This window comes from Oryx dammah, unplaced genomic scaffold (genome assembly GCF_014754425.2).
Source record: "Oryx dammah isolate SB20612 unplaced genomic scaffold, SCBI_Odam_1.1 HiC_scaffold_2, whole genome shotgun sequence".
Lineage (NCBI taxonomy): Eukaryota > Metazoa > Chordata > Mammalia > Artiodactyla > Bovidae > Oryx > Oryx dammah.
Window position 1 is genome coordinate 86,380,722 of NW_024070186.1, and position 25,841 is coordinate 86,406,562.

The 25,841-nt window shown below is 36.7% G+C and overlaps 1 protein-coding gene across 8 annotated transcripts in view; it reads left to right on the forward strand.

Annotated features, from left to right (window-relative positions):
- The window catches only part of LRCH3 (leucine rich repeats and calponin homology domain containing 3), a 113,992-nt gene that overhangs the window by 55,962 nt on the left and 32,189 nt on the right, over nucleotides 1-25,841 (forward strand). For 4 of the 8 annotated variants that reach the window (XM_040249567.1, XM_040249605.1, XM_040249562.1 and 1 more), the window contains exons 7-14: nucleotides 2,071-2,164; nucleotides 3,368-3,488; nucleotides 4,975-5,123; nucleotides 10,002-10,078; nucleotides 17,429-17,480; nucleotides 17,865-18,014; nucleotides 22,459-22,509; nucleotides 24,034-24,087. In XM_040249567.1, coding sequence (XP_040105501.1) covers nucleotides 2,071-2,164; nucleotides 3,368-3,488; nucleotides 4,975-5,123; nucleotides 10,002-10,078; nucleotides 17,429-17,480; nucleotides 17,865-18,014; nucleotides 22,459-22,509; nucleotides 24,034-24,087 — 748 coding nt within the window. The remainder of the gene's footprint in view (nucleotides 1-2,070; nucleotides 2,165-3,367; nucleotides 3,489-4,974; nucleotides 5,124-10,001; nucleotides 10,079-17,428; nucleotides 17,481-17,864; nucleotides 18,015-22,458; nucleotides 22,510-24,033; nucleotides 24,088-25,841) is intronic. The other 4 variants (XM_040249623.1, XM_040249596.1, XM_040249586.1 and 1 more) reach the window with 3 other exon arrangements.

The following is a 25,841-nucleotide window of genomic DNA, read 5'->3' on the forward strand; positions in this document are numbered from 1 at the left end:
TTCTTTACCAGCTAAGCTACCAGGGAAGCCTGCAACTTACTGTTAAAAAGACAACCCAGATGAAAACTGGACAAAAGTCTTGAATAAACTTTACAAAGAAAGATACGTAATTGATCAGTAAGCACACAGAAAAGTGCTTAACATCATTAATCATCATTGAAATGCAAATTAAGTCACAGTGCATATCCCAAGAATAAAATAAGACTGACAACACCAAATGAAAGGATGTGGAGCAACCAGTGCTCTCATGTAATTTGAGTTGTAAAAAAGTAAAATCAGAACATCCATTTTGGAAAGTTAGTTTGGCTGATTTTTTTTTTAACAACTTTATTGAGATAAAATTTACCCATTTTAAGTGTCCAGTTTGGTGAGTTTTGGTAAATGGGTACAGTCACAAAACTACCAACACAATCAAGATACGTATTTTTTTTTAAATCACCCTCAGCCCCAGGCAATCACTGGTCAGCTCTCTGTCATTTGCCTTTTCTAGAATTTCATAGAAATGAAATCAAATATATAGCATTTTGTCTGTGGCTTTTACTTAGCAAACTGTTTTCAAGATTATTGATGTTATATTTTTAAATGGGCCAAAGATTTGAACATATATTTCATAAAAGAAAAATAGCCAATAAACACATTAAAATATTAAATATCACTAGTCATCAGAGAAATACAAATTAACATCACACTTTACACCCATCAGAATAATAACTAAAATTAATGACTGGCAGTACAGTGTTGGCAACTGGAACTCCGGTATATTGTTGTTGGGAATTTAAAATGATTCAGCTACTTTTGAAAACAGATTGGCAGTTTTTTTGTTTTGAAGTTAAACCTATACTTACCATATAAATTCATTCATCCAAGATGAATTCACTGACATGACAAGAATTTCACTGACATGATGCCAAGTAGAAAAAGAGTACATACTCCATTTTTGTGCATTCTAGAATAAGCAGAACAAATTACCCCAAACTTAGAGGTTTGAACAACACAAATTAATCATTTTATAGTATAGGTCAGAAATCTAAATTTTGGTCTCATTGGGCTAAAATTAAGATGCTGGCAGTGCTCCATTGTTTTCTGTAAGTTCTGAGTAGACTGTGTTTCCTTGCCTTTTTCAGCTTCTAGAGGTTGTGTGCTTTCCTTAGTTCTTGTCCCTTCCTCCATCTTTAAGCCAGCATTGTATCCTCTTCTTTTTCCGTCTTTCACATTCAAGAGACCTTATGATTACATTGAGCCCATTCATACAATTCAGGATAATCTTATTTTAAAGTACTCTTACTAGCAGCCTTACTTTTATCTGCAACCTTAATTCCTGTTTGCAATGTAAAGTAACATATTTAAATCACCCTCAGGTTTCAGGGATTATATCTTGACATCTTTGAGAACAATTATTTGGCCTTCTATACTAATTTAAAGTTAAAAAAATTTTGAATGGTAGTTGCTTTTTTTTTTTTTTTTGGAGAAGGAAATGGCAACCTACTCCAGTGTTCTTGCCTGGAGAATCCCAGGGACAGGGGATGGGACAGCCTGGTGGGCTGCCGTCTCTGGGGTTACACAGAGTTGGACACGACTGAAGCGACTTAGCAGTAGCAGTTGCTTTTTAGTTGATGAGGTGAGGAAAGTTGACTGGAAAGGGATGTGTGGTAATTTTCTGGTGAAGTAGAAGTGTCCTGTATCATGATAGAGTTGTATGTTACAAAGATGTATTCATTTGTCAAAGGTTTGTGTATTTCAGTGTATATAAATTTTACCTTAAGAGAGTGCTGTCAAAAACAAAAATAATGGAGAGGGACGTTGGGAATGGCTAGAGGAATAGATGAAGTAAGAGTGTTGATATTTTTGAAGGTGGATAGTGAGGACATCAAAGTTCATTATTCTCTTCTACCTGCTTTCTTTGAATTTGGAGTTTTTCATACTAAAAAGTTAAAGGAGTACTCACTTCATTCTAAGCAATTAAGTCCCTAAATGCAATGAAAATATTTATTACTAAAACTGCATCTATTTCAAATGTTAATTTTTAAAGTATCAAACTTCGCAGTAAGAACTAAAGTTTCTTTTCGGCAGCCATGAAGAACTGTACTCAGGTCGTCCCTACGGAGCGCTTGATTCAGGTTTCAACAGTGTGGACAGTGGTGATAAGAGATGGTCAGGGAATGAAGTAAGTGTCTATTGTACATGTTGCAACTTCTGATTAAGAGGAAGTAAAATGATGAAAATGGAAAGTGTCTTAGTTGGACTCAATTTCTTGTTACATAAAATATAGAAAAGCCAAATGAGGAGTAAAACTCCCACATAGTCCTATCACTCAGAAATGGTATTATGTTTCTTCATTGTCTTTTTAGCATATTGTGTATTACATGTTTGTTATCTCATTGTCTCGTATAAATCATTTTATATCCTGAAAGATCTGAATGGGAACTGAGCCAGTTACATGGGAAACCTAAAATTTGAGTGCCTGGGTAATCTTGAGCAGAGAGGGGTAGAAGATCTCCTAGAAGGTGAGAAAATAGAACTATAGGCTGATGGGTAATAAGATAGGAACCGATTGAAGTTATCTACATGCTCAAGATAAATAAGTAACTTTCTAGCTAATTATATCATTTTTCTCTTTTGTTTTAATTATTAATATTGTTTTCTCTCTTTAAATTACTAAGGTATAATATTTTAGCTATCAATTAGGTTAAATGATAAAAAGATTTTGTTAGCAAGACTGGTAGTATACCATTTTTAACATTGTTTTATTTGGAGTCTAAAGCAAATTAGCTTTAGGATACAGCCCATTTGTCATTTGAAATTGCTTGTCTATTTGTGTGTGGTTGGGTGTGTACATGATCGTGGCAACATCAAAAAAGATCCTTTTTGAGGGGGGTGCTGCACTGGGTCTGTGTTACTGCTCTCAGGGTTTCTCTAGTTGTATCAAGCAGGGCCTACCCTCTAGGTGTGGTGTGCAGGCTTCTCATTGCAGTGGCTTCTCTTGTTGCTGGAGCACAGGCTTTAGGGCCCATGGGCTTCTGTAGTTGTGGCTCCCGGACTGTAGAGCACAAGGTCAGTAGTTGTGGCACACGGGCTTAGTTGCCTCACAGTGTGTGGGATCTTCCTGGATGAGAAATTGAACTGGTGTCCCCTGCATTACAAGGTGGATTCATAACCATCAGACAACCAGCGAAGCCCCATTTTCACCATTGTTAAGTGTGCATTTCATTAAGTACATTGATATTGTTGAATAATATGTGCATCTTTCTAGATGCATCTCTGGAATTATTTTCCTCTTCTAAAAAAATATAAATTCTGAGTTTATTCTATAAATACCTTGTCTAATATTTGAAGTGATTTATTTTAGTGTTTCTGCTATTTTTTTAAGCCTACAGATGAATTTTCAGATCTGCCTCTTCGAGTAGCAGAAATTACTAAAGAACAAAGACTACGAAGAGAAAGTCAATACCAGGAGAATCACAGCAGTTTAGTAGTAACAAATGGTGGAGGTAAACATGATTCCTGACAACATCCAAAATCTTTTTATCTCTGACTTTTTAAATGGCCTTTTCACATCCATCCTTTTATTTGTATATCTGTAACTTCTTCCATTATTTTTTTAGAGACCTCCCTCCTCTTCTCATATGATTAGGAAAAAAAATGTTTTGTATTAGGATTTAATTTCAATTTATGTTTTCAGGCTTGTAATTAAAATATAATGTTTTTCTCTTTATTTTGGGAGAGAACTCTACTAAGGACAGTTTATCTGGAGTAGATCTTTGCTAATCTTTTTTTTTTTTTTTTGGCTGTGCTGAGTCTTGTTTGTTGCGTGAGCTTTTTCTCTAGTTGCAGTGATCATACACTACATTTTACACCGCAGTCTCCAGCTGCGGTGTGGGGGCTTCTTATTGCTCTGGCCTCTCTTGTAGTGGAGTGTGGGCTCTAAGACGCTCAGACTTCGATAGTTGCAGCAAATGGGCTAGTAGTTGTGGCTCCCGGACTGTAGAGTACAGGCTCAATAGTTCTGGTGCACAGGCTTAGTTGTTCCATGGCATGTGGGAAGTTCCTGGATCAGGGATCGAGCTGGTGTCTCCTGCATTGACAGGCAGATTCTTCACCACTGAGCCATAGGGGAAGCCTGATCTTTGCTAATCTTGATTTAACCATGATCTTCTTAGAAGTATTCTCCTTTTTAAAGATTCTCTTTGTGGTCACTGTGTGACCTCTTTTAGAAATTCGGTGTATTCTTGATGTCTGCCTTGTCTTTCATCTGAAATTGTACTCTTCAAGGGCATCTGAATCTTATTTATGTGCTTCTCACCTCAGAGCATTTTGAGAAGCAAAACTTCCTCAAATGATTCCCTTCCATCCACAGACTGCTGCAACATACCTGCAATACTGACCTCTAAAAAATATTTTTCTAAATAGGAAAATCTTTTTTTCTAGTAATGGACAGCAGTTACAATAAGAGGCACAGTCATCAGTATCTGTTTCTTCATCACCAAGTCTTTCCTCCTGTCTTTTCACTTTTATTTAGAGTTGATTGTGTTAGTTTTCTGCCTAATTCTTCAAAGAGATATGATTAAGCCCCAAACCTAAAATATCCCCCAAAAATGAAACAAAACCTAAAAGAAGATACACCCTTCAACGTTAAAAAATTATTCTTACTCTTTTGTCTCACAGAGTCAAAGTTGTTTAAAACAGTCAAGAGCTAGCCAAAGAAAAAAATACTAGAGGTCTAAATTCCAGTGATTACTATCAATTACTGCATTCTTTATAGTGAATCAAGACTAGGGCTTTTCTTTAGCCTGTTCCTGGGAGTGACCATGGACTAAATGATAAAGACTTATGTAATTTAAACTTATTCTCCCCACTTTCATAATAGAAAATGTTAAGGAAAAGGAAAGAATGCAATTTAATGGTTTTTGTTGGCTATCTAACTTGAATTTTTTTTTTTTTTTTTGATGTGTGCGTGTGTTTGTGTCATATGGACAGTGGAACATGATCTGGATCAAATTGACTATATTGACAGCTGTACTGCGGAGGAAGACGAGGATGAGGTGAGACCACACAAGGGCCTGGACTCAGACAGCCTCAGTTCACAGTTTATGGCATATATTGAACAACGGCGAATCTCTCATGAGGTAGTATACATGTTTAAACCTAAATTTGTTGCCATCCCCTAGTAAAAACAATTTATGATAGTCTAAATATCTGTCATATCAGTGGTTTGTTGGTTTAGGTTCAATTATTTGTTTTATTATCTTTAGTTCCAATTTTATTCCTTTGTCAAGCTATTTTTAAAATCAGACAGTAGTCTTAAGTAAAGTTGCGATTTATTTTTCAAATAAAAAGACAGATTTCAGAATTTTAAAAAAGTCCTAAGAAAATGCAAAGGAATATGATGCTTTTTATTGTTATTCTTATGCTTTTTTATTAACTGATAAATCATAGTTTGGTCAGTAATTAAGAATTGAACCAACGGCAGACTTTTGGAGCAACATACAGACTCAACCATAGAATTTTTATGATGAGCTTAGTTATATTGGTGCTTTTATGCTAAGTCACACAGACTGTAAATTGTTTGCCATTAAAATTCCTGGGTGTCTGTTATAGTGGAGCATTGAGTTGCCTTAGAAAACAAATGAGCATTCAGCCCACTGCGAAGTCTCTGCCAGTTCCCCAAGGGTCTCAAGTAGAAATAGCATTCTTCAGTGTATCTAGTCAGCATAATAAAATGGCTCCACTTCAGTGTGTGTGATGTTAGTGTCTGGAGTTGGTCCCAGGCTCTGAGCAGGGATTATTTGAGAAACACTTGGGGCCTTTTTGAAGAATGATGTATTTAGTCTTTTAGAAATAGCGAATAGTCACTTCAAGTGGGACATGTTATAGAGTGTTATTATCATTCTTTAAAAAAAAAAAAAACTTGGTTTTCCTATCTGAAGACTTTTGAACACAGTATTTTTTGTTGGTTCAAAAGACACTCTTGTATTTAAAGTTTGATAAATACGTTATACCCCCCACCCCATATCTGAGGGGAATACATTGCAAGAGCACCAGTGGATGGATGCTACTGAGCCCTATATGTACTATATTTTTTCCTATACATACATACCTATGATAAAGTTTAATTTATAAATCAGGCACAGTAAGAGATTAAGAATAATAACTAATTATAAAATAGTTGCAACAGTATACTGTAACAAAAATTATGTGAATTTGGATGTGTGCACACTCACTCTCATTATCTCACTGCACAAATTTAATGCCTTTCCCATCTTAACTAAGCATTCATTTACACACACCGTGGCTGTGTAACGTTTGCAGTTTGAAGTGCAGTACCAAAACTAGCGTGAATGTCTCTTTCCTTCTTCACAACTTCACAGATGGAAGCTTCGTTCTTACTGTAGATCCTACCTTAGAATTCAGTTTTTTTCTTTCCTTATTAATTCAAAAACTTTCACCTTTTCACTTCAGTGAAGCATTTTACCGCTTCTCTCAGGCATATCTGAATTACCAACATTACTACTTTTATACTTGGGGCCATTATTAATAAAACAGGATTACTTGTACACAAGCACTGGTGTACTGCAACAATCTGATAATTGAGAGAAACTTAACTGAGCCAGCTACTAACTGACTAACAGGCAGGATACCCTGGTGAAAGGGATGATTCGTAACCCAGATGGGATGCAGTGCAACAGCTTGTGATTTTACCACACTGCCTAGAATGGCATGCAGTATAAAACTTAAAAATTGTTTGTTTCTGAAATTTTCCATATAATATTTTTGGATCATGGTTGACTATGGGTGACTGACATCTCAAAAGGTGAAACCAGCCAGTAATGTCCATTGCTGTGAATCAAAGTCCTGCAGCCTACAGATAGCAATGTGTACGGGTGATTAATGAAACTACTTGTGGTTCAGGCTGTAAGCATTTCTGCTAGAGCAAAGGGCATCTACTTGGCAGTAAAATTTAAGTTAACAATGCCCACATTATAATCTTGGGGAATCCTTTTTCTTTTCTTGTAGTCTTTCTCTTTGACTATTTTATGGTTAACTATCCTGTGTAGATGAGGTATTTCTACTAAAAGTGAAAATGTCTGTTACACTGCTGGTGAAAAATTGTAATATCATTTCCTTAATCCATTGTATTGGCTAATTTGTAATATGTTTTTTTATTCCATCTACCTATTATGTATAGTAGTCTTTATGATTCTGTCATAAGGCTCTTTAGGACTTCTGTGTCATAAGGGGACTTCTGTGTCATAAGGCTTTTGAAGCTTGGCATATATAAAAATCTGCCTGCAATGTGGGAGACCTGGGTTCACTTCCTGGGTCAGGAAGATCCCCTGGAGAAGGAAATGGCAATCCACTCCAGTATTCTTGCCTGGAAAATCCCATGGACAGAGGAGCCTGGCAGCCTACAGTCCATGGGGTCACAAGAGTCAAACACGACTTAGTGACTAAACCACCACCCATATATAAAAATAAAATGAAGCAGTATTATTTTAAATGGTTTAATAACCAGTGCTGCTGCTGCTAAGTCACTTCAGTCGTGTCCGACTCTGTGCGACCCCATAGGTGGCAGCCTACGAGGCTCCTCCATCCATGGGATTTTCCAGGCAAGAGTACTGGAGTGGGGTGCCATTGCTTTCTCCAAATAACCAGTGAATAGATATTTTTTTATATTCTTGGATACTGCCTAAAAATGGGTTGTTAAAACTGTTTGAGATTTTAAACACTCTGCTATTATTTAAGTTTTATCATAATACCTGTCACATGCACAGAAATATTATGACAAAATGGGGTATGGCTTATAGACTGTAACATATTTACTTTTTTAATTAAACTAATGTTACATTCATTTTTGTCATGAGAATTTCATGTACCTCTTGCAGTAATTTTAGGTGGAATCACAGTATTGTAAAACCTGGGTGATAAGTCTGATGGTAGCATACTAAGAGAGATTTCTGTTTACTTAAAAACTTAAATTCACTAAAATTAGAATAAATATCCTCTCATCCAGATTCTAGAATTGTGTCTCATTTAATATGATCCTTATGCCCAGACTTTACAGGAATCAGCTTTAGCCCTTTGGAGTAATTCACCTAAGATTTTCTAGTTATGTGTGATGTACCTGTTTCTTGGAGATAGACTGTAAATAGTTTTACATTTGATTTTTAGATTTTTAGGGGGAATAAGTTGGTTTTTTTCCCCTTCTAGAATACCCATTTTGATGATCTTCTTTGGTGTTCAAGTAGGATTATATTGTTTTTATAGATTCTCACTTGACAAAATACATGGTGTCTCTTTGATTTATATTTTTCAGTATATAAGCCATATAACTTAAACCAGTTAAGTTTTCATCAATAATTTTTTTAAATGACTTTTACCCTGTGTGTTTTAGTCGTTCAGTATGTGCAACTCTTTGTGATCCCATGGACTGTACCCACCAGGCTCCTCTGTCCATGGAATTCTCCAGGCAAGAATACTGGAGTGGGTTGCCGTTTCCTTTCTCCAGGGGATCTTCTGATCCAGGGATTGAACTCGGGTCTCCTGCATTGCAGGCAGATTCTTTACCATTTGCCACTGTTTCTCTTTTAATTAATACCATGGTGGTGGTGGTTGTTTAGTCACTAAGTTGTAACCTGCCAGGCTCCTCTGTCCATGGGATTTTCCAGACAAGAATACTGAAGTGAGTTGATATTTCCTTCTCCAGGGGATCTCCCCCACCCCACAGATCAAACCTACATCTCCTACATTGCAGGTGGTCTCCTACATTGCAGGCGGTCTCCTACATTGCAGGCGGTCTCCTACATTGCAGGCAGATTCTTTACCATAAGCCAGCGGGAAAGCCCTAATTAATACCATCGTGCTCGTGTTCAAGTCGCTTCAGTCGTGTCCAGCTCTTTGCGATGCTATGGACTGTGCCCTCCCAAGCTCCTCTGTCCATGGGATTCTCCAGGCAAAAATACTGGAGTGGGTTGCCATTCCTTCTTCAGGGGATCTTCCCCGTCCAGGGATTGAACCTGGGTCTCCTGCATCTTTTGCATCACAGGCAGATTCTTTACTGCTGAGTCACCAGGGCAGCCCCAATTAATACCATATTTTGCCATAATCAGAAATTACTCTTGAACTTCCCTGGTGGTGCAGTGATTAAGAATTCACCTTGCAGTGCAAGGGACACTGGTTCCATCCCTGATCCATGAAGATCCCATGTGTTGCCGAGCAATTAAGCCGGTACATCACAACTGCTGAGCCCATGTGCTGCAACCACTGAAGCCAACACTCCTAGAGCTTGTGCTCCGTAACAAGAGAAGCTACCTCAGTGAGAAGCCCGCACACTAGAACACAGAGTAGCCCATGGTCACTGCAAGTGGAGAAAGCCTGCGTGCAGCAGCAAAGACCCATAATAAATTTATTACCCATAATAAATGGGTAATAAATAAATAATAAAATAAGTAAATAAATCTTTAAAGAAAAAGGAAGAAATTACTTTTTACTTTATCTTGATATTCTGCTAGCATCCCCAGGACTATTTGTGTAACATAAGTACAATTTATGATGATGAAGAAGTAAAGAAATGTCTCCCCAGTGAACTTCCTGTTTCCAGGAATAGTCAAGAGAGGCTGAGCAAAAGTCGGGTAGGATCGGTAGGGGTTCCTGCTCTAGAGGAGAGTTTGTGCTCAGTGACCTCCAAGATTCTTTCCAACTTTCACATCTTATTGTTTTGTAAATATTACTGTATGGTCATTATAAGTCATAAAATACAGTGAGAAGAAAATCTACATTTTTAAAAAATAAATGTTTTTGGATTATTAACAGTCTTCTGTTAACCAAAGCAGTAATATAGCCTATAATTCTTCTAAACATGAAAATTCACATTCTAAGATTTTGTTAAAATATTTTTAGTGTAATATAATATACTGATCCCTAAATGCCATTGAAATGTAAACTGTGTAATTACACTTTTCTGGATACATGTGTTAAATTGATCTGTTTTTCTGTTTTTGGCCTAGGGTTCACCAGTAAAGCCAATACCCCTGAGGGAATTTCAAAAAACAGAAGACATAAGAAGATATTCACATCAAAATAGGTTTGAAAAACCAGTGCTAGTCATTTGTTTCAGTCTTAAAACTCAGTAGTAAGAGCATGAAATGATTTTGGTTTTGTGTAGATATATGTATAATGAAGGTGTTTAGATACTATGTGTTTTAAATATGATGTATTTACAGCCAAGTGAAATATACCTTTGTGCTCTAGAATAAGAAGTAAAACTGACTTACTGATTTCTAAATTCGGATTACCTAGACCATTATCTGTATAATTATTTGAAGATAAGTAATAAAGTTTATAATGATGTACCTGGATTTATGCATAAATAGAGCTGCATGAATTTCAGGAGTCCAGAGATTTTACTTACACTTTTGATTAGATGACAGAACAACAGAGAAAACGATATAGTCTTCATTCCCATCTCAGTTGAAGTAATCTTTTATCTATAATTACTGCCTCACAGGATATTTCTAAAATTAGCTTGACCATTTAGAGTACTGCTGCTGCTGCTGCTTTTTTTGTTTTCTTCAGAGTACTGCTTCTTATTCTTGAACTCCAAAAAGTTTCTTATCATAAACTGTATCACAATCTTTGAAAACTTCTCAGCCTTTGATTTTTTTGCTTCTTTTTTTTTTTTGAAATCTTAAAAAAGTAGGCTTGATAAATCTGTTTTTAAGTAGCATTAACTTTGTTGTATAGAAAGTGTCATACATCATTCTTTGCTTATACTTGACAGGATATTAAAGTTAGTTAGAAGGCTGAGCTATAGATGAATAAAGAAAGTAGGGAGAATAATGAAAGAAAGAAATCTTATAACTTGGCCTTTTTAATCTTGTTAGTTCATGAAGATTTAGACACATTTCATGTCTTTGAAATTTATCTCAAAGTGACCTTTTAGTTGCCAATGTGTCCCTTTACTGAAAATGTGGTTATTTGAGATTCCAGTATCTTGCGGGGATTTCTTGTTACAATTACCCATGTTGGATAGACCTCTGCTTTATTTTTGGCACCTCCTACCTTCTGTGTCCATCATAAATAAAGCTCAAGGTCTCCAGGATATGGGACACACCCTCAAGGTGAAAGCCAGCTTTTTGCTCAGTTGCCTTACTAAAGTTTTAGTTTTCTGACGGTTCAGTTCAGTTAGGTTTAGTCGATCAGTAATATCGAACTCTACAACCCCATGGACTGCAGCACGCCAGGCTCCCCTGTCATCACCAACTCCCGGAGCTTGCTCAAACTCATGTCCATCGAGTTGGTGATGCCATCCAACCATCTTATCCTCTGTCATCCCCTTCTCCTCCTGCCTTCAATCTTGCCCAGCATCAGGGTCTTTTCCAGTGAGTCAGTTCTTCCCATCAGGTGGCCAAAGTATTGAAGCTTCAGCATCAGTCCTTCCAATGAATGAATATTTAGGACTGATTTCCTTTAGGATTGACTGGTTTTATTTCCTTGCAGTCCAAAAGACTCTCAAGAGTCTTCTCCAGCACCACAGTTCAAAAGCATCAATTCTTCGGCCCTCATCTTTCTTTATACTCCAACTCTCACATCCATACATGACTACTGGAAAAACCATAGCTTTGACTAGATGGACATTTGTCAGCAAAGTAATGTCTCTGACCCTTATATAACAAATTACCACAAATTTAGTTACTTAAAACACACCTAGTCTGGGCAGGCTTGTTTTGGTTCTCTGCTTAGGGCCTCACAAGGCCAAAGTCAAGGTGTTGGCTAGCCTAGAGTCTTACCTAGAGACCCTGGAGGAGAATCCACTTCCAGGCTCATATAGGTTGCTGGCAGAATTCAGTTCTATGCAGTTGTAGATTGAGGTCTCCATTACCTTGTTAGCTGTTAGCTGGGAGTCATTTTTGCTTCTAGAGTCCACCCACATTTCTTGGTTCATGGTTTCCTCTGTGTCAAACCAGCAGTGATGGATCAGATCTTCACATTTTAAATCTGATTTCCCTTTCTGCTACATCTCTCAAACTCTCTTGCCTTCCTTTTCTGGTTTTAATGACTTGTATGATTGTACTAGGCCTATCTGGATAAGGTAGACCAATTAGTAACCTTAATTTCATCCTTTTCTGATATGTAACATATTTATTGGAGTAATACCAGGGGAGGAGATCATGAGTGCCAAAAATCTGCCTACCAAACCTTAATCCAGAGTTCCTGTTTTTTAACTCCTTTTAGAATCTGTGGATTTTTTTTTTTTTTTTTTTGCACTTCAGCATTGCATTTTAAAAGATTACTTTATTGAACAGTTTTTTTGTTTCCATTGGAAGAGTCACTCAGAATATGTAACCTGCCACAGTGCTAGAAACTGAATCAATGATTACTGTTAACTAGGTGTTTCAAATCTTTAGATCAATACAGTCTTTGGATAAGAACCCCATACTTTATTCCTGTCATCAGTTGAGCTTGAAGATCAATACATACCTCATGTTGCTAAATATCTCATATGGGCTAAGTACATTTTTAGGTGTTGGGAAATAGCTGTGAATTTCAGAGTTCCTATCCTCCTCAAACGGAATCATGAATTAGAACCTAGAAAAACAAAATCACCTCAGAATGGCCAGCAACTCTCAGGCTCACAAGACTTGCCTATAACCTGAGTGATGTTGCATTGCTTCATGTGTGTGCTCAGTCATAACCAACTCTTAATGACCCTATGGACTGTAGCCTGCCAGGCTCCTCAGTCCATGGAGTTTTCCAGGCAAGAATACTGAAACGGGTTGCCATTTCCTTTTTCAGAGGGTCTTTCCAACTCAGGAATCCAGCCTGCGGCTCCTGCATCTCTTGCGTTGCAGGAAGAATCCTTACCTCTTGAGCTATTGGGGCTTCCCAACTTGAGGAAAATGTTAACCTACAAAGTGTCGATCAACCCTTCTGTTACAAAGACTGAAAGGAATTGAGTTAGTTTATAGACTGCTACTAGCTTGTTAGTCACTGCTGAAAAAAAAAAGTTGTTTGCTTTTTTCCTCCCAATTCTCCTCCCCTCCCATCACCCACCATGTACATTTCTTCCTACCTCCCCCTCCCCCACACAAACACAGACACAATCTGCCTGAGGATTAAGAAAGGTAAAGAGGTATGTTAAGAGTATTATGATAAATTGGGAACTGTTTTATAACTGTTTGCTAAGATGGAGTAAATAAATTTTTAGTTAAAATAACAAAACTATCATTTATTTTATATATCAAAAAAATTTTAAGGGCTCACTTATAACCTGATCGGCATTTTAGTTCAGGAGAGATGATAATGTCAGGCTAGGTCCTATGAAGTACGTTAATTTCTACTGGAAGCAGTATAGTATTAAAGAAATACCTGGATATTTTTAGTTTCATGTTACATAGACAAAACTAGAAAAGCTACTATATTAAATGTGATCTGATGAACAAAGAAAAGCAGAAGGGCAGTTCAGAGTCTGTCATACAGAGGTACAGTTCTGGTTTACCCAGCTCAGGTAAGTTCAGGATTTAAAAACGCATAATTAAAAAATAAAATAAAAATGCATAATTACAAACCTGTATTTTTGTATCAATATCCCATATTTTTGAGAGGAAGATATCACTGCCATTTGTTTAAACAATATTTCTTGAGCACTGCAATAGTCTGGTTATGTTCTAGGTCCCTGATGTCACATAGTTAACCTTTAACAACGCAACAACAGACAAATATATGTAACAAATACTTATCAGGTACTGCTCAGTGCTACGACGAAAAATAAAGCAGGATGAAAGAGTTAATACTGAGTCAGGTTGAGGGGAAAGCGAGAGCAGTTTTATGAGGTAATGATATTTTGATCGAAACCCCAAAGAGGGATCAAGGATTCTGGCTATCTAGGGGAGGAACAGTCTAGGCAGAAGCCATTACAGAGGAACATACTTGGTGTGTTCAAGGAACACTAAGGAGTGTAAATAAGGCAGAGCAGTTTTGAAGTGTGAGATGAAAATTAAGTTGTGGTTATGTTCTACTTGAGATCTCCCTGTAGCTCAAATGGTAAAGACTCTACCTGTGATGCAGGAGACCAAGGTTCGATCCCTGGGTCGAACCCCTGGAGAAGGGAATGGCAACCCACTCCAGTATTCTTGCCAGGAGAATCCCATGGACAGAGGAGCCTGGTCTGTGGGGTCACAAAGAGTCAGACACGAGTGAGTGACTAACATACATACAACGTATGTTCTGCTTGAGATGCTGCTAGAAGTTTGGTGGTGTTACCAGGTAAGCAGGTCTGGATACATAAATTTAGAGTGAAGGGGAGAGAATTAAGGCTTAAACAACTAGATTGTTTGTTGTTATTGTTCAGTCGCTAAGTTGTGTCCATCTCTTTGCGACTGAAAATACTTATCAGGTACTCTTATAGCCTGCAGCACACCAGGCTCCTCTATCCTCCACTTCTCCTGGAGTTTGCTCAAGTTCATGTCCATTGAGTTGGTGATGCTATCTAATCATCTCATCCTCTGCTGCCCCCTTCTCCTGTTGCCTTCAGTCTTTCCCAGGGTCTTTTCCAGTGAGTCAGCTCTCACTTAAGGTAGCCAAAGTATCAGAGCTTCAGCTTCAGCATCAGTCCTTTCAGTGAATATTCAGGGTTGATTTCCTTTAGGATGGATTGGTTTGATCTTCTTGCATTCCAAGAGACTCTCAAGAGTGTTCTCCAGCATCACAGTTCGAAAGCATCAGTTCTTCAGCATTCAGTCTTCAAGGTCCAACTCTCACATCTGTACATGACTACTGGAAAAACCATAACTTTGACTATACGGACTTTTGTTGGCAAAGTGATGTCTCTGCTTGTATGCTGTCTAGGCTTGTCATAGCTTTCCTTCCAACAAGCAAACATCTTTTAATTTCATGGCTACAGTCACCGTCTGTAGTGATTTTGGAGCCCAAGAAAATAAAATCCGTTAGTGCTTCTACTTTTTCCCTTTCTATTTGTAATGAAGTGATGGGACTAGTTGCCATGATCTTAGTTTTTTAAATGTTGAGTTTCAAGCCAGCTTTTTCACTCTCCTCTTTCATCTTCATCAAGAAGCTCTTTAGCTTCTCTTCACTTTCTGCCATTAGAGTGGTATCATCTGCATGTCTGAGACTATTGATATTTCTCCTGGCAGTCTTGATTCTAATTTGTGATTCATCCAGCCCAGCATTTTGTGCGATGTACTTTGTATGTAAGTTAAAGAAGCAGGATGACAATATATAGCTTTTCCCAGTTTTGAACCAGTCCATTGTTCCATGTTCAGTTCTAACTGTTGCTTCTTGACCCGCATACACGTTTCTCAGGAAACAGGTAAGATGGTCTGGCACTCCCATTTCTTTTAAGAATTTCCCACAGTTTGTTTTATTCCACACAGTCAAAGGCCTTAGTATAGTCAGTGAAGCAGAAGTAAATGTTTTTCTGGAATTCCCTTCCTTTCTCTGATCCAGCTGATGTTGGCAATTAGATCTCTGGTTCCTCTGCCTCTTCAAAACCCAGCTTGTACATCTGGAAGTTCTCAGTTCACATACTGCTGAAGCCTGTCTTAAAGGATTTTGAGTATAACCTTGCTAGCGTGTGAAATGAGCACAGTGGTGCGGTAGTAGAGACAAGCAGGAATGGTTATGGAAATAGGAGAAAGAAGGTCATGTCCCAGAGGCTAAGTGAAGAGATATTCTCAAGACATGTAGGGAGAGAGAGAAGCAAATCTCACATACTGCTGATAGGTTCAGGAAGGTGAGGGCTGAGAATAAATATTGGATTTGGACATGTAAAGCCCCCAAATTGAAGAGAGCAATTTCAGTGAAGTTGTGAGGACAGATCCAGATTGGAGTGGGTTCAAATTAAATGGGATGAGAAGAAGTGGAAACAGTGAATTCAACCAACTTTTGAGATTTGGTGTAAAAAAGAGGGTGAAGAAATGAGGATATAAATATGTATATTAAAAAGTTTTGCTTAAAAAGCATTATTAAAGAAAAATACTCAAGTCAGGGCACATACACCCACGTGGGATGGTTTTATATGATCCTTTCTGGTATAGTTTATCTATAGATGGCCAATAAAAACTATAAGAAATGTTAACAGTGAAGTTGGTAATTTGGGACAAACTTGCACTTGATGCCAGTTATTCTAGTACATGGTCCGGAAGTCACTCATCTCTCATTCTTTATTGGTTATATCCCAGTTAAAAGTCTTATCCTACCAATACATTCCTCTCTTCTTGCAAGACTTGTGACTGAGTTAGCCGTGCTAGGATTAAGGTTGGCGAGGATTAATAGAAAGTTAAGGAAGTTTTAAATCTCTACCTTTAACATTATTTTAAATCTTGTACAGGAAGTTATTAAGTAGTTAATTTGGTAGACATTAAGTAATTTGTCTGTTCCATTTAAAAATTATAAACAATTTATTCTGTCAAAGTATTTTTAATGCCTAGAAATTAAAAAAAATTTTTTTGTGAATACTTCAAAGATTTGGAACCAATATAAGAAAAAAAATGTAGCATGAACAATAGCTTAAGTTTTTGTTTTCTTATATATTATATTTTTAAACTTTAGGAGATACAACAAGAAATAAATACCAAAATATAAGAATTAACACTGATAAAACTGAAAAGCAAGTTTTACTGTTTTCTTTTAAGCATCAAGTCAGGTTTCATATTTTTCTTAAAGATAAAAATCAACAAAATCTTCAATTTTGTTACTAAAATTGCTCTTCAATTAAAAATGAGAGTAGATGTGCTCTACACATAAAGTTAGTGGACTTCCCTGGTGGCTCAGATGATAAAGCATCTGCCCACAGTGTGGGAGACCTGGGTTCGATCCCTAGGTCAGGAAGATCCTCTGGAGAAGGAAATGGCAACCCACTCCAGTACTCTTGCCTGGAAAATCTCATGGATGGAGGAGCATAGTATGCTACAGTCCATGGGGTCGCAAAGAGTCGGACACGACTGAGCAACTTCTCTTCACTTCACTTCACACGTAAAGTTATAGGTTCTGTAGTATTCCAGAACTGTGTTGATAAAGTGGCTTTGCGTATAAACCATCTCCATGTACATGTATCTTGTTTCAGTCCTAGTAATAAAGAAGATATAGTTCTGTGAGCTGTAAAGAAACAGTACTGTTTGAAAGTGATCTCAAATAACTATCATCAGCACTGGCTGACACAGACAGTTGTCCACTATGTATAGTTTGATCGGTGATATCATCACGTGAAATATGAGTTGGAGACATCAGGTGTTCCTGTAGCTTAATTTAATGACTTGGGCTCAAGTTTATAAAATGCAGTTGGTCTTTCAGTGTTGATCAGACAGTTTGCCTGCTGATTAACAGAAAACTACATTGACAATAAAATTCCACTTATCTTTTATTTAGCTGTCTTATCAAAGAGTTTTTTCTTTTCTATTTTTCTTTTTTGGATCAGAGTTCCAGCTGAGCCATCTTCTCTCTTATCACTATCACCAAGTCACAATCAGGTAAAAAAAAATTTCCAGTTTTAGTTTCTTTTTAAATTAAGATGATTTTCTTCTTTTATAATATTTAAATTGCAGTTAATTCCCAAACATCTCTAAAGTGTATTACCTGTCTCTCTTCAATCTACAATTAACATAATGTGCACCTGATATGAGTAGCAATGTGTTATAGAGAAAGTACCAGAGAGAAAATAAGTCCCTATAATACATATCAGAACACAGTGCAGAAACGGGAACAAATTAGCAATAAGCACATCTGAAGAAATGCTCAGTGAATGCAAAGTAAAAATGGCTTGGGTCAGCAGTAGTTTCCCAAAATTGATAAAGAATATTAGTAAGTTGATCTTTATCCCTGCTTGCATATGCAAAATGATCCTCTTGTTCCAGTTTTCACAGACAGACCTGGAACTTCATCGGAGAAGAGAACAATTAGTAGAACGTACTCGGAGAGAGGCACAACTTGCTGCCCTACGGTATGAGGAGGAGAAAATAAGGACCAAGCAGATTCAGAGAGATGCTGTCCTGGACTTTGTCAAGGTGAGTTCTTTGGATTCATTGAATGGTACTCCTAAAGTTTCTTAGAATTAAGTGCATATTTGTTTCACTGAGGCTGTCAGGTTTTATTGTCTTCATGGGGGGAAAAAATTGATAATCATAAGAATTCTTGAGTAAATAGTATAACTGTCTCCTGTTTGTGATTAGATTAACTGTGATTAGATTAACCTTTGAGGTAGATAGGCTTGAGGATAACCAGAAGTGATTGATCTTGCTTTTAGGACAGTGGTAGTCTCTTACTCTTAATTAGCTATCTGTCATTAGACGTATCACTTTACTGTCCAGCTGGTGTTCCCTAAATCTCTAGTGCATCATGAAAGTGAAAATGCTGTGTAAACTGTAAAGTGCCATGAAGATTTAAACTATCGTTACCTGAACCTATCATTCACTTCCTTACCTCAAAAATTTGCAAGGCTCACAGGCTTAATACTTTAGTCATCTTAGATTCTTTCCTTTCTGTTTTCTCCCCAGCTACTCAGTTAATAATCCTTATTAATACTTCTGTTTTTAACAGATTCTATAGTTATCTCTAAATCTGGTTCTCTTTTTTGGCCTGTGTTACTTACATCTTTTTGTTCTGCAATCACCTTAGATTTTTTTTTTTCTTTTTAAAATAATTATATTTTCACATGTTTAATGTATGTCTTTCCCAGGAATTCCCTGGTGGTCCAGTGGTTAGGACTCTGTGCTCTCACTGCCACAGGCCCTTGTTGGATTCCTGGTCAGGGAACTAAAATCCCACAAGCCTAGTAGCATGGCCCATATATATGTATCTATCTCTCTCATTTATCTGTAAACTCCATGAAGAAAGGGACATGTCCTTTCTATCATGTTTATTCACTGATGTTTCTCTAGGTCTAACCAAGCCTTAGCCAACAGTAAAGCTCAGTAAATACTTTTTAAATGATTGAACAGATGAATCACTCATCCTCTAATTGCTTTCTCTTGTTTCATATCTCTAGCCAAAGTGTGTCTTCTTTAACTACCATACACATGATAAATTCTTATATTTTTTTCAAATGTATGAAGCCTGCAATGATGATATTTGATGCCCAGAGAGGATAAGAGTTTTCCTAAGGTTAAATATTCAGCTAGTAAGTGGTAGAGCAAAGATTCTAATCAAGACAGACTGAATAGAAAATGGCAATGAAGCAGATGGAAAATAGTTCCTTTAAAAAAAAAATCTTGATGGTAACTAGACTTATCATGGTGATCACTTTGATACAGAAATATGAAATCATTATATTGTGTACCAGGAACTAATATAGTGTTGTTGATCAGTTATACTTCAAAAACAGACAAGCTCATAAAAAAAGAGGTCAGAATTGTGATTACCAGAGGCATGGCATGGGGAGGGGGGAATTTGATGAAGGTATCCAAAAGGTACAAACTTCCAGTCATAAGATAAATAAGAATTAGAGATGTAATGTACTAATACAGCATATATGTTAAATGTGAAAGTTAAGAAAGTGTATCCTAAAAGTTCATCATTTCATCGTTGTTGTTGTTTTTTCTTTTATTTTGAATCTGTATGAGATGGTAGCTATCACTAAACTTATTACGGTAATCATTTTATGACTTCTATAAGTCAGATCATAGTGCCGTCTGCCTTAAACTGATACAATGCTATGTGTGAATTAATGTGCTTAGTTGCTCAAGTTGTGTCTGACTCTTTGCGACCCCACGGACTGTAGCACACCAACCTCCTCTGTCCTTCGGCATTCTCCAGGCAAGAATACTGGAGTGGGTTGCCATGCCCTCCTCCAGGGGATCTTCCCAACCCAGTGATCGAACCCATATCTCCCACATTGCAGGCAGAATCTTACATCTCAATAAAACTGGGAAGAAAAAAGAAAGGGGGATGGGCTGGCTCAAATCCCTGGTCTATGACCAGAATGCTATACTGACTCTCAGTTAATGATAATGGCTAACCAGCCTCTTGAGAAATCTGTATGCAGGTCAGGAGGCAACAGTTAGAACTGGACATGGAACAACAGACTGGTTCCAAATAGGAAAAGGAGTGCGTCAAGGCTGTATATTGTCACCCTGCTTATTTAACTTCTATGCAGAGTACATCATGAGAAACGCTGGACTGGAAGAAACACAAGCTGGAATCAAGATTGCTGGGAGAAATATCAATAACCTCAGATATGCAGATGACACCACCCTTATGGCAGAAAATGAAGAGGAACTAAAAAGCCTCTTGATGAAAGTGAAAGAGGAGAGTGAAAAAGTTGGCTTAAAGCTCAACATTCAGAAAACGAAGATCATGGCATCCAGTCCCATCACTTCATGGGAAATAGATGGGGAAACAGTGTCAGACTTTATTTTTCTGGGCTCCAAAATTACTGCAGATGGTGACTGCAGCCATGAAATTAAAAGATGCTTACTCCTTGGAAGAAAAGTTATGACCAACCTAGATAGCATATTCAAAAGCAGAGACATTACTTTGCGAACAAAGGTCCATCTAGTCAAGGCTATGGTTTTTCCTGTGGTCATGTATGGATGTGAGAGTTGGACTGTGAAGAAGGCTGAGCGCCGAAGAATTGATGCTTTTGAATTGTGGTGTTGGAGAAGACTCTTGAGAGTCCCTTGGACTGCAAGGAGATCCAACCAGTCCATTCTGAAGGAGATCAGCCCTGGGATTTCTTTGGAAGGAATGATGCTAAAGCTGAAACTCCAGTACTTTGACCACCTCATGCGAAGAGTTGACTCATTGGAAAAGACTCTGATGCTGGGAGGGATTAGGGGCAGGAGGAGAAGAGGACGACAGAGGATGAGATGGCTGGATGGCATCACTGACTCAATGGACGTGAGTCTGAGTGAACTCTGGGAGTTGGTGATGGACAGGGAGGCCTGGCATGCTGCAATTCAAGGGGTCACAAAGAGTGGGACACAACTGAGCAACTGAACTGAACTGAACACGTATTATGTCCTAAGTGGTGTTCTATGCATTTCACATAAAATAACTCAGTTAACTTGCCTTATGTGGAAGTCATATAACTAGTAAGAGATAATTACATTGTAGATAGCCTTGATTAAAGGTCAAATTGGAGTTTGATCTTGAACAGTTAGGCAGATAAGAGCAATTTTAGTTCGTAAACAGGAGAAAAACATGAGAGGGAAGGTACTTCTGAAAAACTAATCTCATATAAGAACATATTAAAAGATGAAGAAAGCAAGAAAATGAAATAGAGAGTAATTGCGGTAATTAGATGAAGGCATAAAACTAGATAATCTCTTAAGTTTCCTAAGGAAAAGCAGTGTTGTCCAATGGTAAGATCCTAGTATCAGAAATACCTGAATTTGAGTCTAGCCTTGCTACTAGGCATATGCTTGATTTTTGAAAAGTTACTGAGCCGTTCTATGCCTTTATTTTCCTTATTTGTGTAATATTTAACAGTTAAATATCAACTATTTCAGAATAACTGTGGCTGCACCTAGTATTTTTATTAGTATGGTATGTGCTACACCCCTTGCTACCACAAAGCGTTTTATAAAATAACAATAAGAGTTTTTAGAAGCATCATCATTATATCCTATACATAGATGTGTAGTGAATGTTGAAAAATTATTGACAATGAATGGGGAAAAAAAGGTTCCAAAGCAAGATTTTGAAGCTAAAAGAATGGTTTTAATGGGAATTAGCTTTGTGGAAAGAAGGTCAGATTTAGAGTCAGAAGAAGACATACGTACAAATCTATGAGTTCTGCTGCTTACTTTGTGACCTTGCACAGAGCATACGAAATCTCTATCCTCAATTTTTTCATCTTTAAAGAATATGATTATGGTGATTATCTCACAGAATAAGAAGAATCACTTGAGATACTGTGTATAGGAACACATTGTAAAACACTCAGTGCAGATATTGTGAGATTGTTAATTGATGTAATAACAGAAATTAGCAAGTTAAACATAAGAGCCAGTTATTACGGGAAATGGAAGGGTTTTTTTAGTTATGTTGAACATAAGATGACAGTGGGGTTTCCAGGTAGAGAGTTTCCACAAACATTTGAAAATACAAGCCTGAAATTTGGCTGATGGGAGAGAGCTAAAGCTGTTAGCATTGGAGTAATATTTGAAGCCATTAGAGAAAGAATGATTTCATTGAGAAAATATAGTGAGAGATCACTACTCTGTGAATATGTTTTTATCTGTGTACATATTTTAAAAAGCGTAGTTTTTTAAATGTTCTATTTATAGATGCCTGTATACACAGAAAAGTACTGTATATCAGCTTACTGCTTTTCTGCATTTAAAATATAAGCTACTTAAGGAAAGGGTAGCATCTTGTAACCAGTTAATTTAGAAAAGTGTCATACATAAGAGATACAGAAATTAATGTGAGTGGTTATTTAATGAACAGAATTTTTCATTTCCAGTGTTCCAAATTCTAACCAACTTCCCTTTCTTGTGGGGTATATAGCAAAAAGCATCGCAAAGTCCACAAAAACAACACACCCCCTTAGTTGGTGAGGTAAGTTTATATAATCACCTTTCTTTGAAATTTTTTATTACTGCAATGAAAATGAAAGAGTTTGCATGTGATTATCATATGTTTTTAGTGATCAAATTATTGGCATTTTCTTTTTTCCCTTCACAAAAATCTACTTACTAGGGACAAAAGACACAGACCAGGAAGTTTATCACAATCTATAGATCAGGATTTTTTTTTAAATTTATACACATCCATCTGGAGGTTATTTATTACCCTCCTTGCATCCCCAGCAGAGATATCATCTCCCTCATCCATTTTCAAAGCTACTGTGTAATGAGAGATGGTCCTGAGATCTGTATGTAACACAGGTGATTGGTGTCAGTATTAAACCAAAAGCTCTACATAGTATTTCCACTTCGGAGCTCATTTCCTAAGAGTGTATGTTATTGGTTATACTTTGTACACATTAATTTTATCATAAGTTGTACATTTTCATTACAGATTGACATGTGAGATTAATTGCTTATTAACCTTTTTGAAAATCTGGGCACCTGTTTTGATCTGTTAAACTGATGCTTACTAAATGAGTTTTTTTCTTGTAGTTGGCTTTTTCATTAGCTACTTTCCTTTGACTTTGCCTTTTTATTTTTTGAGTTTATGATCACCACTTCCTTAAGGATGCATTAACATGTTTTTTCATGTGAATGATGACTTTGTGTTTTGTAAAATAAGTTATTTGAAAACCTAACACATGGGGCTTTATAAGCATCAGTTTTCGGCATGGTGTTTTCGTAGCACAAGTGTTTCTAGATTGGTAAAATATATTGGAAATGTTTTAAATTATTTATTATAAAGTTTTTAAAATCTTAGACATATAATAACTGTTTTTGTTCTTTTATTTGAGAACTTGGGCATTGGTGTAACACCCAAAAGATTCACTCAAGCATTTTCAGTTGTCTTTTCTTCTCATGGTAATAACTGTACAAACTTTTGACAGTCAGAATTTGATAAAGTTAATATACTCTTGCCTTTTTACCCAAACATTTCCTTCTTAATGATCCTTCTGGAGTAATTCATTATATAAAACTAAAGCTCTTCAGGAAAATGACATGTACAATTTAAAATTTCCAATTGTACCCTTGTTTTGTCTTGAAAAGTAATGAAGAGATGCTTGGAATAGGAGGCATGACTCTTGGGTTTATTGTTTTGAATTTATCACTAGCTCACTAAATAAGCAGAAATTCTTTATGTTATTGCTACATCTGTACTTCAGCTTTCTCTTCTTAGAACAGAGAATAATTTGCTGTTCCCTCCTCACTTTAGAAAGTTTTTAGGCAGTAAAATCATATTTGAAATTGTTTAAGTTCTTGAGAAGAAAATCATTACTCACAACTTACTAGCTGTTATGATGCATGAATTCTGAATGACTGTGAATGTGGTCCTGTATGTTGGCATCTTTACAAGTGTATGTTAGTATGTCTCTCTGCACGTGTATTTGTGAAATTCGTCGTGTGTGTGCATAGCTTGGTTTTGACACTGCTTCATTTTTCTCCACCTCTCCAGTGTCCCTTCCCATCCAGAAGGTCTCAGCACACTGATGATAGTGCCTTGTTAGTGGTAAGAACCTTGCACAAAATGGAGTTTTACATTGCTGTAAGATTGGAGAATAGCTATTGTACTTTTCTTTCTGAATTGATCTAAATACCATAAAACATGATGAGCATCATTACTGAATGCTTTGCAAGTAGTTAGAACGTCTCTCTACATTACTTTTCATGATTTACCCAGTATTCCAAGTATTCTGCAGATGTGATTCAAATACCTTTGTTAGTGTTCTCAAAAGTAAAACATCTGCATTGAGAACCATATTGGCTTTGTATGTGTGTTGGAGGAGAGGGCATAATATATTAGTTTTTAAAATGTAATTTCTAATTACAAATGTACGTTGTTAATCATTAATTTGTTTTGTGAGTCACCTGTATGATGAATGGTTCCCTTATTACTTCATGATGCTAATTATATGACTGTATATTTGACACCCTATTTTATTATCTATTTTAAGCTACTGAAAATCCCAAACTTTAAAAAAATACTTCCATCTCAAGATTATCCCTCCATACCTATTTTATGTTTTAAACTCAGGGAAACATTAACTTGGAATGCTATCTACTGATCTTTGTTAACATTAGTTTGCTTTTCTTTTTAAATTTTATTTGATTTTATTGAACACATGCAAATTTAGAAGATAACCATAAAACACATTGGTTTACTTATTGTCTGTTTCATCAGATGAAAATGAGTATAACACAAGAACTTTATTGGGAGTCTCATTTTTATCAGCTTTGCAAGAGGATTCTAACCATTTACACAATTGGTTTTCCCATCATGTTTTATGTTACTTTTTTCACTGTAGTATTGAAAACCAGCAGTTCAAAAGCCTATTGTCTGTAGCAATTCCTGTCTTAGGAGCTGGTAACTGCTGCCTCTGTGCATCCTGTTGCATGAACTACGTGTATCTCAGCATGAGATTCCTGTTACATAAACTTTCACTGTCAAAATCTCTGTTCTGCAATCATCATTTCCTTTATGATGGATAAAGCACATTTTAACTGGGCAGTCTTATAAAGAAATAAGCTTCTGGAGTTTTAGTTGAAGTTAATTGGCTTGAGAAGCAAATAATAAATTAATGTAGAAAAATACTGAGAGCCTGTGATGACCCAGACACTGTACCAGCATTATTTCATTCATTCTTACAGCAGCCTAAAGAGCTAAAGGTAAACTTAACACCATTCTACAAATGATTACTGAGGCACAGAATGTTTTGTCCAGATGTGACTTCTCCAAGATCACATAGCTAATAAGTACCAGGCTGGTTCAGATCTAGATCCAGGTGATTTAAAACCTGCATAAACACCGTGCTGTGTTGTACTATAATTGAAAACACTTTAGGGAACTGAAGATTAGATTTAATAACACACACAGTAAGTGCTGAATGCCCAGATGTTTTTATCAAGGAAAAAGTGGAATTTGGAAAAACAGCCACAAAATTTCCTCTTAGTGTGAAATTTGAAATTTCAGCCATTTTCAAACACATACGCTAGTATTTTACTTAATAGTATTCATGTCTGACGTAAATTAGACGGCCTTTAAAAGCAAGAACCGTGTCTCATATTTTTGCATGCCAAATAGTGTCCAACATGTACACAAAGAGCCATTTTTAAAATCATACTTCTCCTCTGATCTTATCAAAACTACACTTAAATGACTTTTAAGAGCTTAAGTATTATCTTCACATGGTAGAATAAAGTCCATATACTTCTTAACATGGTCTGCAAATCCTTTAGAATAAGTTGCAAACTTCTTAACATGGC